At 31.6% G+C, this 18107-nt stretch overlaps 1 protein-coding gene across 7 annotated transcripts in view; it reads left to right on the top strand.

Moving 5' to 3' along the window:
• The window catches only part of LOC118182671 (uncharacterized), a 119754-nt gene that overhangs the window by 65114 nt on the left and 36533 nt on the right, over positions 1–18107 (top strand). For 5 of the 7 annotated variants that reach the window (XM_035352059.2, XM_035352054.2, XM_035352052.2 and 2 more), the window contains 2 exons: positions 13233–13376; positions 17909–18019. In XM_035352059.2, coding sequence (XP_035207950.1) covers positions 13302–13376; positions 17909–18019 — 186 coding nt within the window. In that variant the 5' untranslated portion in view covers positions 13233–13301. Of the gene's footprint in view, positions 1–3031; positions 3401–6451; positions 6577–13232; positions 13377–17908; positions 18020–18107 lie in introns of those variants that run through there. The other 2 variants (XM_035352053.2, XM_035352056.2) reach the window with 2 other exon arrangements.

Raw genomic sequence — 18107 nt, forward strand, 5'->3', positions numbered from 1 at the left:
AAAAAAGGAGTACCACAATATAAACATAGAAAAGGAAGAAGATACAAATCCGACATTAGAAGAAGCATTAAATGGAAGTTATGCTGAGGAATGGCATAAGGCTATGCAAATTGAGTATGAAGCACTTGTTAAAAATGGTGCATGGAAATTAGTAAAGCGACCACACAACAAAAAGGTAATAGGATGTCGCTGGGTTCTTAGAACGAAATATAATGCAGATGGAACAGTTCAAAAGAGAAAAGCTCGATTGGTTGCTAGAGGATTTGCACAGGAACCTGGAATTGATTTTAATGAAACCTTTGCTCCAGTAGCCAGAGCAAGCTCTATAAGAACTGTGATTGCATACAGTGCTGAACAAGACCTTATGTTATATCAACTAGATTTTGTTATGGCTTATGTTAACGGAGATTTAAAAGAAGAAATTTTCATGGAACAAGCTAAAGGTTTTGAAGACCAAAATAATCCTGATTATGTTTATGCTTTGCAAAAGTCTCTTTATGGTTTGAAACAAAGTGGACGACAGTGGTATGAAAAATTAGACAAAAAACTCAGAAACTTTGGATTACAACCATTACAATCAGATAAGTGTGTATACAGGATGAAAACATCTCAAGGTGAGTTAATTCTAATTTTATATGTTGATGACTTAATAATAGCAACAAATAGCTGTGATTTATATGCTGAACTTAAAGGTTATCTTTCTAAAGAATTTCATGTTAAAGATTTAGGCAAACTTCATTATTGTCTTGGAATAGAATTTAATCAAGATGTAAATAATAAATCTATTAGTTTATCTGAGCAGAAATATATTGATAATATTCTACGAAGGTTTAATATGCAAGATGCAAAACCAGTAGCAACTCCTTTAGATCCTAGTGTAAAGTTAAGTAAAGAAATGTGTCCTTCTGAAACTGAAAAGGAAGAAGTGAACAATGTACCTTATCGCCGTCTAATTGGTTCGCTTATGTATCTTTCTGTGTTTACTAGGCCGGATATTACATATGCCGTCAGTCACCTGAGCCAATTTAATAACAATCCTGGAAAACTACACTGGTTGACTGCAAAGCGCGTTCTTCGATACTTAAAAGGAACTAAAAATTATTGTTTAAAATTTCGAAAGACTGGAAAAGCACTTATTGGATATACCGATGCCGACTGGGCGTCAGATGTTAATACTAGAAAATCGTATACAGGTTACCTATTCAAGCTAGCTGGAAATCCGATAACATGGGAATCACGAAAGCAACAAACTGTTGCATTATCAAGTACTGAAGCAGAGTACATCAGTCTTTCAGAAAGTGCCAAAGAAGCAGTTTATTTACGTCGTTTCCTTAAAGAATTAAATTTTACTGCTGATTATCCAACCATTATATATTGTGATAATCAAGGTGCACAGAAGCTTATGAAAAATGCTGTTTATCACTCACGCACTAAACACATAGATATTAGATATCATTTCATTCGTGAAATTTATGAAAGAAATGAAATAGACGTTAAATATGTGCCAACAGAGAAAATGCCTGCTGATGTACTGACAAAAACATTGACTGCTTCGAAACATTCTAAGTGCTGTAAATTAATTGGAATAACTATAAATGATTAATGTTTATTTTTTTTTCAGCCGCCAAACGTCGAAAGGGGGATTGTTGTATCATAAATTATAATACGACGTTTAGCTTAAGAGAGCTTCTCCTGACGCATGCGCCGTTCGCGTTTATCCGCGCGGTGATGAATGATGACGTAACTGTTTATTACGTATGTATGTATATGTATACCATTCTTACTTCTTCGCCTTTTTCTCTGCTGTATGCAACTATGTTTAAGATAATCTCTGTCATTAAAAATGTTCATTGATATTACAATATATTTAGGCTTATTTATTTCTTCACCTTCTCAAGTTCATCATCGTTCAGTTTTCTTTTGTTACATAAGGGGGTTAATTCAGAAGTCAAACAACAAAAATCAGCGTTATCGGCGTGTTATTGTGTCTTAATAAGGGGGTTAATTTTGCTTCTGACGTTAAGCGTTTCATCTCAGACTGTCTCTGAAAATATTATGAATAATTTATTTAGAGTCCAGTTGAAATTTAAGTTGACATGCTTCTTTTTCATGTATTATAGTCCAGTTTCCAGACACTTGTATTTAGTTAATGATCTTAAATGGGAAAATTTTTTTGAGTGGAAGTTAAGGCATTTTTGGCAGTAGTATTGTGAAAGTGAAAATATTTTAAAGTAATAGGTTAATTTATTCTCCTTTGTTGAAATAATTTCGAAACATGGATTGATGCTTATTTATATAATTTATACCTAGCAGGAATTAATTTTTATTCTACATAATATTGTTTCAGGTGCTTATTTTTGGTAATATTCACATTAGATTTTTTAAATAGGGTGACAAAAAATTATTATCATTCAATAATTCAGATGCACATAGAAATTAAATGTAATAAAAATGTAACATTGAATAAAAGTTAATAACTTACAGTTTAGCATCCAACTAAGTGTTGTAGCAAGTGACTCTAGCCTAGCATTCCAGTTTCATTATATTTGCATTTTCCCGTCGAGTATTTAGAGGCACTGTAATTTTTCTTCCTTGTATATTTTATTACTATATAATTTATGTGATTTCACCTTAAATAACAAACTTCTAAGTAAGTAACGTTTCATCACTTATTGAAGTTGATAACCCATCGTGTATACATCCTTAGTATTATTGTTCTGCGACAAAGCAAGCGAAACGACCTTCTAGCGGAATAAGTGGGAGAAGAAAGAGAATGAAATAAGAAAAATCCCTTGCTGTAACAAGTTGCTGTACTTTCAAAATCCAAGGGACGACTCCGTATGTATATTTCATTAAAATCCGTAGAAAGTGGACCTAGATTATTACGCTAAAAGAAAAACAGTTTAGAGAAATAAATAAAAGTCCCCTTTCTAAAAATATGGCTTCTATTTGTAGGATATGTATACGTGTGTGCCTTCCCGATGCCAGCTGCTTACTAAAGCAAACAAGGTGGGATGAGTCATGACGGCAGCTTTGAGGATTGCCGCTAAATGGCACTTGTCTCTTCGTGCGATACCTGGCTGTTTTAATTCCTTTAGTCTGAAGAGAGCACGACTTTCCACGCCTTTTTGATTTGTTTCGGTTTCAAAGAAGTTTCTCTTTTTAGTTACTGATGTAATAGGACTCTTGAAATTCCTTGTGTAATTTATTTAATGTATGATGTCTTATGTGAAAGGAACATTCATTCATTTGACTGCTGCTGTTCACTGAAGAATTTTTTGAAATTTTTACATCTAATACAGCTACGGAATATGTAATAATAGTGGATGCTTTCTCTGAAATTTAGAATGTCTTGGATGCACACCGACGAACTATAATTAGCCTGTTTTGTTGCGACGAGGTAATTACATTTACATTATTGCCTTTATTTTAAGGTGAGGCGCTTATCATTTTATATTAATGTATTAATAATACTCTGGACCTTGTTTCATGGTAATTCCTTATGTAATTTATTTAGTGTATGATGTTTTATGTGGAAGGAACATGATTCATTTGGCTAGTGCTGTTCATTGAAGAATTTTTGTGCAATTTTTTACATCTAATACAGTTACAGAATACGTAATTACTGGTGGATGCTTTCCCTGAAATTTAGAATGTTTTGGATGCACATCGACGCACTATAATTAGCGTGTTTTGTTGCGACGAGATAGAGATATTTAACTACATTTACATTATTTCTTTTATTTTCAGGTGAGGAGCTGATCATTATATATTAATGTATTAATAATAACAGCGTTAGTTTTAATATATTAATTATAATAGTAATGTAACAATAATAATAAATTTAAATGTATATTAAAGTGCTACTGCTTTTCAAAGCATGAATTCACGAAGTTTGGCGACCTAAAATTGAGCTCATTTTAGTTAATCCCAAAGCGTTAAAATCTTTTAATTTTAGAATGCCCATAAGTAATTTTTTTTTTTTTTTTTTTTTTACGATAGATCTGTTTTTCCATAAGCGCGCTGTTTCTAGTGCATAGAGAGGCGTACATGTTAAAAACTGAAAACAAGTACTTCCCCCCCCTTCGGTGTCGGCGTATTTTTAAAATGTCCATGATTTGTGAAGGAGGTTTGTTCAGAAAAATTTCCCTCAGTTTAGAAATTAGCAGTTGTTAATGTAATGTAATTACGAGTATAAGGAGTTGTTAATATAAGAAACATGTTGAGTATTATTCATTGTGCTTGTATGTTTTCATCTCACTAGTTGAACAGAAACCGATGTGTAAATTACTCGAATAAAAGCTCAGTTTATTACAAATACTTTTAAAATTCTCTTTATTCTGCTATTATATTAAAGTTATTTAACATTGTGTTATTTAACAGGCATGTCTAAGTGTGATCTGTGTTTGTGTATTTAAATGCATTTTTAATGATAGTATAATATTTTCTTATTGAAATGAATCTGCTTTTCATCTGTTTAATTACATGAATAGAATAGTTACAGCGTCTAAATATGTATGTCGTTTTGTTCGGAAAGTATAAAGAAGTAAATATATCGTATTTAAAACTTCTAAGGAGTGTTATAATTTATTATAGAATCATAATTCTTATGCTGATAAAGTTTTTGAAAATTATTTCATGATCGAACTTCATCATTTTTGCTCAAACAGTTTATCAGTTCCTTAGTGTCACGTATCTGAAACTTCGTCTACGGCTGTAATGTTATTTGTATATATATTTATAGAGAGTGGAACTTGATAGTAATACATTTCAGGAAACTGTGTTACGTTCTTCTCGAAACACTAAACAACGTTACGTGATTGATTGATTATGTTGTTCTGCTGTATTATGTTTTTATGTAATCCAAATTTTTATTTTGCTTGCATAGTTTTCTAAACATTGGCTGGACCTCCGTATTGCATTTATTAGTCTAAATCAATATTTAACCTCTTATCTAAACATGATCGCGACCTCGAAGTTCACCAAATGCTGTACTAAGCTATTAATTTTGCATTAGCCTAAACCAGGTTTATAGTGTTATGTAACCTAGATCTTTATTAATTCTTTGCTATTCTCGCCTTTATGTATAAAAGGTATGGTGAATTGTAACTTCAGGTCATACTGCTGCTGTGTTTTTCAATTTGTGTGTTTCAAATAATGGTCAAATCGTTAACAAAGCCTGTTATTTGATATACAGGTTACATTTTAAGATATATAGTTTACCATCGGTAAAAATTCGTGTAGATCTATTTTTATGGAATCGTCGAAAAATAATCAAATACATAAATAGTTTAAATTCTGTCGTATATGACGTAATATTCAGAATCTTTTAGATTAATAAAATTTCCTGAAGCTGCTTCCGAACTGGAAGCAAAGATTAATATTTTAATCACGATAATTTTTTTGTCAATTTAATCGGCTCTTTCGGTATTCATTCATAAACCTTTTATACGATTGGGATGGACCTAAGTCCTGGAGATGGACAGACTTTTCCTAGAAAACTGTGATATTGTTTGTTGTTAAAACTACTGTAAAATAAGAAAGAAAGTCATAGAATTCCGGTCATTTTCTATAACCAGACGTCTGAGTGAAATATTTTTTAACTGAATGAGTAATACTATTTTCGTGTTTCAAACTCCACTTTTCACTATATTTTCTTAGTAGCATAATTTTAAAATTTTTTATACATAGCCTAAATTTTTAAAATATTGTTTCGGCATAATGAAAGTTATACAAATAAATAAAAGTTCTGGCTTTTATTTGCGTAACTTGCATTATGACGAAATAATATTAAAACATTTTTTTAGTAAATTTTTCTTGTATAATTGTGTGCCTATAATGAACATGGAATTTTGAAAAATATTAAGCTGCCGTCTGAGAAACGAAAGGTTAATCGTTTCATTTTTGCCAAAAGACTTATAACTAGTTCATATAGTACTGATTAGTGCTTAATAATATTTTATATTAACTTTTTTAAAATTTGTTTTAAAATTAATAGCGTCTAGCGAATTATTATTACTTTATAACATCAGTTTAAAAAATTAAATAATTTGTTCTTTAGTTAGGAGGAGGAATCTTTTAAAATGATTTTGTTTTCCCCCCTCTTTATATATATATATATATATATATATACTGTTTGTTAAATTGTCGTCTGTAACATCGCTCTATATTGGGTAATTTAGTGTACATTATTTTACAATATGTATGCTGTACTTTTGGATTAGTTTTTTTCAAACTTGTAAAGTTCAAATGTGAAACGCAAGTGCATAGAGTTGTTGAATGACAAATGTTATAGTGTGAGAGAGAAACTGCCATCTGTCTTGTCGAAGGAGTAGCAGGCTGTTTCACTGTCAAGATGGCTTTCGTGGCATACAGCGAGTGGTTACTCGATGAAGAACTCCCCATAAGCAGTAGGAAAATTTTCTCTTTAATTTTGTAGCTGTTATGTAACGTAAAATACTTCTGTAACTTTGTTAAAATATGTCAAATGAGCTAAAATATGCCAAGTACATTCGAAAGGAAGAACGGATAATGAATTCTGATGCCAAACATAAAAGCTTTTTGTAATTTATTAAAGTGAGTATTTGATTTGATTTTTTGCAGACAGTATGACAGTTTCTCTCCCCTTCCCAATACCGTATTTGCAGGATTTTATATATATATTAAATTCCCCCCCCCAGGTCATTTTGCAATCCAATCGGGAAATTTATATTGTAAATACGAATTTGTTTCACTCAAAAAAATCACACATGAGATTTGTTGTTTCAAAATAGGTTTTGAATGTTTTCCTTTCACCTATTATTTCCTATTATTCGACGTAACATCAGGTATTTAAGACCTTGAAGAATATATTGAATGTTCTTATTGGTCTGTGCTCATCATTCCGTGCATTGTTTGTAGCAACCAGGAATTTCGGATTGAATATTCAACTTAGTATAAGAAGATTCTAGAAATTTCTGAGATATTTGCATACAAATGTTAATTTATAGTCTTTCCAGAAAAGTGGAGCACCGGGGAATATTCAAGAAATAAAGTGAGGAATATTTTCAAACAATAAATTGGAATATTTTTCTCATACCATTTATCACTTGAATGTCACTTGAAAAATTGTGTACAAATTGATGATTCTACCTCTTAAGCAGCATAGCTTTTTAGTCAGAACTGTTTTAAATATGTGAAAAGCAGTTCTTTAAAACGGTTAACCAGTTTTTTAATTGTTTTTTGTATCATCGATGGAGTAATAACGAATTGTCTGTCACCTTATTTGGATGTGAGTTGAATCTTTTTTTTTATTGCTGGTTTATGTCTTTCGTAAAACTGCTATTTTGCCGAACTTTTGTAGGAATACAATAGGCAGAATATTTACAAAATTTTCTGTAGCTTATTTCTCGACCGTATTCTAAATTATTTTGATGCAAGTTTTAGCGGTTGTTTTTACGTGATAGAAACTTAGAATTTAATGGTCATATTTTTTTCCGAGCTTAAAATTCCGTGCTGATATTTCTTAGTAAATAAGATCGCAGAAAAAATGAATTTGCGTCAGTAGGAAGATTGCATTCCGTCTTATTTGGGCAAGTCATATTTGTCGACGCTTGGTGACGTCATTTGCTAGGTTGACAGCTATTGCTCAGAAAAAGATGCTTATTATTTTTAACTCTCCAAACACGCTGTCGAAAGACACGGATTTAAGATACGAGACTGCGCTCTCAGCGGCCTGGTTTTCGTGAAAGTGGCCATCTCAGCATTCTTCAGGGAAACTCCTTTCCTAAGCTGGCTGCGTCATGTACCGTTTATGGACCACGCATTTTTGGCACTTCTCATGCGACAGCAAGTTGTTGTTGCCTGTCCAAATTTGAGGTTGCGTTATTTGTTTCTGGAGAAGAGTCGTTTTCTTCTCTGCAAGTGGAAGAATCTTTGTGGAATATTAAGGACAATATTTGTAAATACGATCGCCTAATTTAATAATAATTAATACATTTCGCTTCTCTTTGAAGATCTTAGAAAATTTATTAGAAGGTTTGTTTAAGTCTTAAATCTTGTCTTCAGCTTCTACCATACCGTGCTTCAACTGTACCCCAATTTGAATCTTAACCCCCCCCTCCTTTTTTTTTTTTTCCTTTAAGATTATAAAGTTACTTGATTATCAGGTATTATTTAGCTTCCTTTTGTTCTATTATAATTTGCACGTGAAGGCTGCTTTATCTTGTCCTTCCATTTTTAAAGTTTGTGCAAATCGTAATGAAAAATGCATACTTTATTTGATCTTCGAACTTGTGAAATTAAAATCAGCCACCAATGGCAAATGTATGTAAATGATTAGAATAATTAAAACAAAATGTTTCACTCAAATATTTTGCCCAATTTTTAAGACTTCTGTTATAAGTAAATTGCTCGTATTTCAGATGTAATAAAATGCAAGAATGGCTTTAAATTTTTTTCCTGCTTACGGCAAGCCTACGTGATGTAATCGGAAAGCACGTCTCGCTACCAGCAGAAAGTGTCTCGGCGAGAGCATTGCACATTTTTCACGTCTCCTGCTTCAAAAATCTAATGACTCCGCGAGTAACGCCCGAACTAAAACGGGGTGGACGATAATTCGTCACCACCAGGGTTTGGCATTTGAGTTCTCTCCTTCCCAGTCGCCCTTTAAGTGGGGAAGAATGTAATATTTTTCTTCGTCCTTACCGCTTTCTTTCTATCGTGGTGTAATTGCAAAGCACGTCCGACTTGCAGCTTAAGGTTCAGAGTTCGAGTCCCGGCGAGAAAATTGCGCATTTTTCACATCTCCTGTTTCGAAAACTTAATGACTTTACATGAGTTGTAAAGTGTATTAGAATACAAAGTGAGTTTTGCCTTCTTTAAGCAATACTAAATTTTCTAATTTTAAAAAACTGGAAATATTTATTATTATTATTTTTTTCCCCATTTTAATGAAGATTTTTTGGTACTGAACAATCATAGCAATCAACTTGGTTAGTAGTCGCCAGATTTTCTGAAGTCACTAAACTCCAGCAACCATGCGCATAACAGTTCTTTAAGTAACCATATCCATTATAAGTTGCAATTCGAAAATTCACCGAATCACTTTTTCTTCAGTAAAAAATCGCCAAACTGCGCCAAGGATGTTGACCTAATACGTGAGTACCGATTTTTCTTTTCATTCCTGAATAGAATCACTTCCAAAATTTTTCCATTTTAATATATTAAAAAATGGTAGTACTTGTAATTTATCACTAGATAAAAGTGATGAAGCGATTTATTATGTGAGTTAAGTACCGTTAATTTTCAACGTAAATATTTTTATGTGCTTATATAAATAATTATACAGTCTTTATAATCAAAATATGTAAAATTTTTATACGCTTATACATAATTATATAGCCCCCCTTTTTTTCATTTAATCAAAGCATATACTGTAAAAGCATGCATTGACTGGAAATAATAATTACTCTCTCTCTGTAGAACTCTGTATCCCTTTATTCTGATGTCATCTGAAGATATAATTAAAGGCTTAAAACCTTAAAAAGGGCCAAATTAACGCAGGGCAAACAAGCAGTTTCTAATTTTTTAATATTTTATATTGGAAAAATTCTCAGAGCGAAGGACTTCTATTTCTTCCTGAGTTCTTTTCTGGAACATTTCTACCTCATTTTTGCTATATCTATGTAAATAAATATAAATTACAATTTTTATATTATTAGAAGATTTTTAATTTGAAAGATTTGCTTCTTTGTAGAGAGAATCTGTAGTTGCAAGAAAATAACATCATTTCTGAGAGTATTTTTATCCAGTGCTATTTCTACGTAGATGTTGAAATACAATTCGCGAAATTTCTTTCCTTCAGACCATCTGCCAATTCATTTTTTGATCAGTTGAATGCACAAAGCGGCTAGTATATTCTCTGGTTCGAACTGGAAGCGCAATTTACGTCATAAGCAGATCGTTCAGCAGTCGGAAGACAGATTTCCTCCACCCCCCGCTTCTGCGCATCCTCCCTATCTCATCTCTGACGTCTCCTGGTGATGTGACGCATTTATAAGCTTTACTAAAAACAGATGGGATCGCTGTTTTTTTTTAATAAGTCTGAAATTCACAATTCTCTTTTTCATGTATCGTTCGACGTAATATTTAATTCATGGTGATGTGACGCATTTATAAGCTTTACTAAAAACAGATGGGATCGCTGTTTTTTTTTAATAAGTCTGAAATTCACAATTCTCTTTTTCATGTATCGTTCGACGTAATATTTAATTCAAAACTGTTGAATGTGTATTCATATGTGTTAAATGTTTTTGCATCCAAAGATAATCGATAATTAGTGCTGTTATAGTTATTGTCAGCTTTCGTTTTTTAATTGGTTGTTGTGATCTTCGAACCTATGAACCCCCTTCCCTCCCAACATGTAGAAGGAACCTAAATAATAGTTTTTCAGTTTTCTCAGTTTACATATATGGAATTCTTATCTTCAGTTTATGGATTTAGAGTCTTGGCAAAATAGAAAAATATTGCCACTTAAACAAATATTTATTCGAAGTTTTATGCAAAAATGATCCAGTTAAAAAAAAGTGCAAACTTTCTTGCTATTTTGAATAACTTATTTTAAATATAAAACATATTTTGAATTTCCGGGAGATTGATTCATAAACTAGTAGGTCAGTCCTGGTTGTGTAAAATTGTTTTAGTTGTTCAACAAAATGTGCACATTAATTGTAACTTGTTTTTAATGATTTTTAAAAATTTCGATTAAAAATATATGTATATTTTTCAAGTTTTGAAACTTTAAATTCTTCAAAGTGTTAGACTGACTATAAACTGAAATTTTCCGATTTTTTTTTTTTTTTTTTTTCCCTAAATAATTCCACGTTCTTTAAGCGACTGATATTGAAAAAGTGAAAGTATTTGTTATTTTCTCTATATAATTTGGCTTTCTTTAAGTGATTAAGATAGTGAAAATATTTTTTTTTTCGTTCCGAATGAAAAATCTTTTCATTTCTGAATGAAATCAGTTCCAAATAGAAACAAGAAACATTTTTTTTCATATGCCTTTGAAATAAAATATTTCCATTTATCCTTAACAGTTTGTAATATTTGGATTAGAAATCAATTATGAAGCTTTAAATTTAATGAAAATATGTGTAGGTGTTAAAATTTAATTTGAACATATTTATGAATGTTTTTAATAAAGTTAATAGAAGAAAATTTATATTCGTTTCAATAATTCAAGGCTTGGAGTTTGGATAACCTTATCTATACCGATTCTTCCATAGCTGTTCTATATTTCGATAACAGGTAATAAATTTCATAAAAACGTCAATCTTAGAGTAATCTGAGTCTAATTCACAATATTAAGGAAAAGGGGGAAGCTCTATAGATCTTTCATTTTGTCCATGCTTATTTGCGGAACATAATTAAAAATAACTCCGGAATTCTTTGTATTTTTATTGCCACTAAGTCTGAAATTTTTTCTCTTTTTTTTGGGGGGGGGGGAATTACCAGTATCCGAGCGCCTTGGAACTCTGGTAGTTTTAATACAATACCAAACGGCGCGGGCTAGTCATATGGTATTTTCATGATTTTTCTCATGTAGCGAGCTTTTCTCAAGTTACGAGCTGTCCCCCTCTTTTCCGTAAATAGCCCTTTTCTGACAGCAGCCTTGGTAATTTTGTGACAATATAGTGGGAGGCATGGTTTTTCGAAATATTTCCAATCTGCAGCGTAAATATCGCTACTGTCAGGAAGCTCGTAAAACATATTTTAGTACAAATAGTGTACTTTAGTGTAAACTATAAATATTTCTTTTCAAATGTATTGATTATGATTATCTAAATTTCGTATCTTTCCTTTGATAGTATGAAATTTGACATTGTGGTAAGGTTTTCTATGAAATTTGATATTTTGGTAAGGTTTTCTGGGGCAACTTTGAGAGATGTAAAATTTTAAATAAATTTCTGCAGTAGATTTCTGATGTTTCAATCAAAAAAAAATATTTCATCTTTTCGAGTGGAAGGAATAAGAATATCTGTGCTTTCTATGAAAATCGACTTACACCACTGTTTAATATTATATTTATTTATCGTAACGTATAAAAATATTTCCGTTGTGAATAGATAAGTGGGAATGTATGGTAGAAGTTTGATGTGTGTATAACCAGTTTCCATTCGTTCTCTCATAAAACTCTTTATAGTTAATTTATTATGCCAAGCTTTAGTACTGAATAAGCGTTAGTCGTCGGCTCCAGGAAAGTTCGTAGCAGATGGCGACGTGTTCCTTTTGGAACTAAGAATCGAAGCAAAGCAGCGAATTATGAAATGTCTCTCCTTAAAAAAAAAAAAAAAAAAAAAAAAAAAAAAGAAACTTTAATTCTATTTAAATCTGATATGTACGTTCTTGATGATTAATTGTACGCATTCTCAATTTGTTGGATAAAGAATTTACGCAAGCCATTATGAAATATCTCAGCCAGCCAGCTGTGTTGAAATACCCCGTAATGCCATCAAGGTATTTTAGCCTCCCTTACTTTTGCTAGTATGTACTTATTCCGTGAAGAAGTAAATTTAATGTGGTGAATAATCATATAAAGGGAAGGGAAGAAAAAGCAACATGCGATTTATATACATATCGCGTTAAGAAATAAAATGCGAAACTGGGTTGTCCTAGAAAGTAGTTGTTCGAAACTATCATAGATGGCAGCACTAAATGCTTATTCGGACTTTTTAAAAATGGATGGGCATTCTCTAAACTTGTTCGCCTTCTTTTATTTTTAAAGGCTAAAAAACGTTTACATGTTATGAATTACGGCTGTTATGTAAAAGATATAGAACTTTGAGTCTTAGTAACATTGCATCGATATATCTTGAAGGTTAAAAATGCTGTAGATTAAAGGTTAAAAAGAATAAATGTTACCTTTATTTTCTATCATTTTTTTTTACTTCAGTTGTCTGTCAAAGTTAATTTAAAGAGTTACTTTTTGTAATATATCAATAATGCTTCATTTTTTAAAATATCTTTAGGTTGGTAACATGAACCATATATTTAAAACTATTATAGTGACTGAAGTAGTTTTTTAATTATTTATTTCATTATTATTAAAATTTTTGTTTTTGTAGTAGATCCTCACCTTCGGCATGAATTTTTCTACTCTGCCTATTATTTTTAGAGACTTGTTTTTAAAATATGAAAAAACATTTGTATAATTTTGGAGTTAAATATTTTTCTGTTTCTTTTTTTTTTAGGTTGCTGTGAATGAGAAGCTTTATAAAATGGATTTGTAGATAGTGAATGAAAAAATCAATTTTGTTGATATGGCACATAGTTTAATGGTGTGTACAGTGGATGTTCACCAGCTTGCAGCTATTGTAAGAAATCATATTGATAATGTAAGTGTTTTTAGAAATCCATTTTAGAAAATGCATTTCAAGCTTTTATAACTATGAAATTATTTAAATTTAATATTTTAATTCTGAAAAATAAATTTTTTTAGAAATTGTATTTAAAATATTTGTTAGCTAGTGGTATGTAAATTTTAAACTACTATATATGAAAAAAAAATATTAATATATGAATAAACCAGTAGTTAACGAAATGTGGATATTACAATTTATTCCATATGTTCCAAAAGTTAGGTGTATTTTTTGGTAATTTAACACTATTTTGTCCAAGCTGAGATCAATATTCCGTCTATTAAAATATTTGAATAAATTGTATTACTTTGACAACTGGCTGAGTGCTAAACTTGTCTAAATTGGTTATTGTAATAGTTAGTTATTATAGTAGGACATCAGTACTAACATAGAAATAAAACATAAGAAATAACTCTAACTTTATGCACTGCATCTTTGATTTCCATCTCCAAGGGTTATTTTAACTTCAAAACTGAATATTCAAAGTATGTGACCAATCACAGAGTCACACTCTGATCAATCCATGATTTTCAGGAGATGTCCCCGATATTGAATCAATGATTCTGCTATCAAGATAGCAGACTTCATTCAATCATGCAGTAAAGAAATTGCAGGATATTATCCCTTCAATAGAAAAATGGTGCACCTTGTAGCGCATCTTCATCAACGTGCTCAAGTTACAACTCTTAATTATACAAGGAAAAAAGATAAATTTTTCCATACGCAGAAAACTTTATCTCTTCAGAGTCGAAGTTCCACAAGTCAACAAAGCAAAGTATTTGGGAATAACTTTAAACAATAAAATGAACTGCAAGGACCACATCAACAAGATACGCAGCAAAGCTGTAGGTGTCATGAATTCTCTCACACCCCTCATTGGAAATCATTCAAAACTGGATTTAAATAAGAAAAGGCCCATGGCCAATTATTACTTATGCTTCACCCACCTGAGCGACAGCGCCTAAGAATAATATAGTCAAGCTGCAAAAATTTCAAAATCGCTTCCTTAGAGTGATAACAAATGCACACTTCTACGTGTCGAATGAAAGGCTGCACAAAGACGTAAAAATTGAAAGTATTAAGGATTTTTTAAGTAAAGCTAATAGAAACTTCTATAACAAGGCCAAGGTTTGTGCCCATCTAAACTCCTTTAAGACTCTCAGCTACAAGATTTTAGCAGAAGACAGTGACCATTCGCCCCTATGCTGCTCACCTCTCCAGTGACAATAACCTTCCTACTTAAGCTCCTGTTGCCACTACTTTACCTGCACTAGCTTTGTTTGAACATATGTAGTTTACTTGTGTATATTTTCCACTTACTGTGCATTGTATTTGCTTTTTTCATTTTATTTTCCTGGTGTTATGTTTACATTATGGCTACGCTGCTCTGATCTTGCCTTGTCCTTTTCGCTTTCAAGTTTTGGTTTTCTGTCCTTGTGACTGCTGGCCACCTCTTTTTCCCTTTCCTCTGACCCCCCTGTGGGGCCCCACGGTCCAGGCTGGTTTACGTCATGCGTCCATCGGACATTATTTTACGGAGCTGAACGTGTTGTACCGCTGTGTGACATTCTCGGCAATAATAGTTCAATTCATTCCAGCAGAGTATTTTCTGTAATTACAAAATGTAATTTATTTTTGTATTTACATTTTATTGATATTTTATTTTAACAGCTAATATTGGTATGTATCTTTGACTATTATATTTCTTATACAGTTACCATTAGCATATTTTTAAAGTGTTCGTATTTTATAGCTTATCTCTCTTCAATGCCAATTATCATACCGAAGCATTAATTTGTCAATAACTGATCAAAGAGACAGCGGAAACTGAGTATAAACTCAGAAAAGAGTAGTTCAGTTTCTGTGAGCCTTTAACCACTTAGACTATCGATAGATAGAATTATTTCTTCAAGTAAAATAAAAATAAGAAAAAAAAATGCAGTCATAATTTTAAATGAAGCTGCAGATTGAAATATGTTTTACTACAGTACATGGAATAAAAAATTATAAAAATTTAAAAATATGATACTAATAAAACAACATGAAAATAAAATTCCATTTAAAATTTTTTTTGCAGATTAGGTAATTAGAGGATATAACATATTCTTAAATGTGTAACTTGTGTAGTTTGAAGGGGTAATTAATAAGCAGACCCTGCAGATTCACGTGTTCACTGACAATACACATTCAGACGCTACATGTATTTTATGTATATGTTGTTATTTTAATTATAGAATATTTCAAATAACAAAGAATTATTTGGTTACACTGGGCTTTAAGCAGCATTTTTCATGTATATCTTTTCTCTACAATAGTAGAGGCTCATATTAGGGTATGGTCTAATATAATTCAATTAAGACAATAACACTCGTACAATATTTACTCACAAATAATGTCTTTCAGATCTAATTTATTACTCAGTTCATATTCAATGGTCAGCATTGCTAATCTATTAGGATAATTTTATGTAGACACGATTTTTAAGTAATTCATTATTTTTAGTTCAGAAAAAGGTCTTTCGCTGGTAGAAACAGTTTTGATGGAGTTAGAGAAATTCTTAAAGCAATGCTTAAATTTGGTCCAATGTTAAGAGGAGGTAATGTTTGAGGATTCCATGAACATATTCCTCCATTTTTGGGTTTAATTCAGCTAGCACTTGAATTAACTTCAGAAAATTTTTATTATTATGTTCATAAAGCTTCTTGCTTGTATTCAAAGACTAGAGAACTTTCAACAAGCAGTTTAATAACTGACATTATGCATAAAATTATATCATGTTAATATTTAATTTCAGAATAAATTCGTCTTTGTGCAGCTGAATCTATTGTCTGAAAAGTTTCAAATTTTTGTTTCCATGGTTTAAAATTATATGTGTTTCTGAGTCTTTATTCTTTCTTAAAATCTCACCAATATTTTTCCAGTTCCTATAACCCTCATTTTAAAACAAACTCAATTTTGAATTACTAAAAAGGTCTGCAACAAAAGCAAGAACACGAAACCGTTTGACATTGGATATACCAGTCAATCTCTTGACACATGTTCTCCATTTTTTTAATGCTTAAATCATCAGGTCAGAATCCTGAGTGTAATGGCAGAGTTTGGTGAGGCCTCTTTCATTTCCCATGGTAGTATCCATTGTTCTGAAACCTAGGAGATTATTCCTATCTGGAACAACTCCCAATTTCTTCATTAACATTGCTCTCGTCTTGATAATTAGAATCCAAATCAGAATTTATAGTAGTGTCACTTAGTTATAGATAATCATTTAGTTCTTTAATTTGTTTGGAACTACTTGCATTTTGCATAAGCTATGCAATGCTCTTGATTGCTTTTGAAGCTGGGTTTGTTTCTCCACCTTTTTTTATATTGATTACGAGACAGTCTTTTCTTTGTCTGCATTCTAAAACAAAAAGCTAGTAATTGGATGAGGTTAATCAGACATTCAAAACTGAATATACATAGTATGTTAATGCATGAAATATGCAGATTGACAGTATGATGTGCAATGGAAGCATATTGGAATTCTGGTTTGTAGTGATGTTGAAAATGAATGTGGTTTCTGAGAATGATCAGTATTCAAGTATCAGTAGTTATGGTTAAAAGGCATAATTTTAAGTGAGGGTCAGAAGTGGCGAGTAATTGGTAGAATTGAGAGGGGTCAAGCACAAATGGATGTCACCAGTTTGCCCAGCATTTGAATATTCCTCAAAGTGTCATATCAAAAGTTTGTGCCACTTTTTAAGCATTGGATCAGTTGATAGACAGCCTGGTCAAGGGCAACCAAGGGCAACAACTGCTCAGATCATTTTCTGTCGTTTTGAATGCAAAGTAACCATGAAGCAACTACAAGAGATTTGGTTTTGGATGACAAAAGGCTGCACCAAGCTTGTGTATCTTTCAAGGAGGTTCTGTAAACTGTTCAGAGGTGCTGTTCGTCCAGAGTTTTTGCTAATGGATGGCAATGCTCAGTCTGAGCATATGTGGTATCGGAATACTTGCAAACAGAAGATTTCGCTCAAATAGATTGGCCATCTTACTCACTTGACTTGAACCCAGTTGTGCATGTTGTTAAGGCACCAAATTCCTCCCCAGACTCTCCAATAGCTGAAAAATGCATTTTTTAGAGAAGTGACGTGTAATTCCACTAGACTTGATTAACATTTTGGTTAAAGTCTATGAAATCAAGATGTGTGTATACATATCTATCTGAGGTGACCTTACACCATATTAAAGAAAATGTTCCCCCCCCCCAAGAGGTGACTTAGATTTTCCATCATTTTCCAATTTCCATAAATTTGATTTTAATTTCAATATTTTGTGAATAATCAACTGCCAGACTTTGTAATTTATGTTAACTAATCCTTTTATACAAATTTCTATTAATAATATTTAAGTGTCAGTTACATTTTATTTCTATCATTATCCTTTAATTTTGATGACTAGTGTATAATTCAGTGAAATGTTGAAGGTTAATGATGTGTTATTAAATATTTCACTTTGTTTTGCAGGCATTAATACTTGACAGTCGTTCTTTTCTTGAATACAATGCCTCTCATGTTGTTAATGCTATAAATGTTGGCTGTGCTAAACTTATGAAAAGACGCCTACAGCAAGAAAAGGTATTTTTACATTTTGTAACTATAAGAAATTAATTTATTGTGTCTATATACTGTGAACATATGAAATTTGTTTGTTATTATTTTTAGT

Source organism: Stegodyphus dumicola, chromosome 12, assembly GCF_044657685.1.
Source record: "Stegodyphus dumicola isolate Sdum_Otavi_A_Nest chromosome 12, ASM4465768v1".
Taxonomy (NCBI): domain Eukaryota; kingdom Metazoa; phylum Arthropoda; class Arachnida; order Araneae; family Eresidae; genus Stegodyphus; species Stegodyphus dumicola.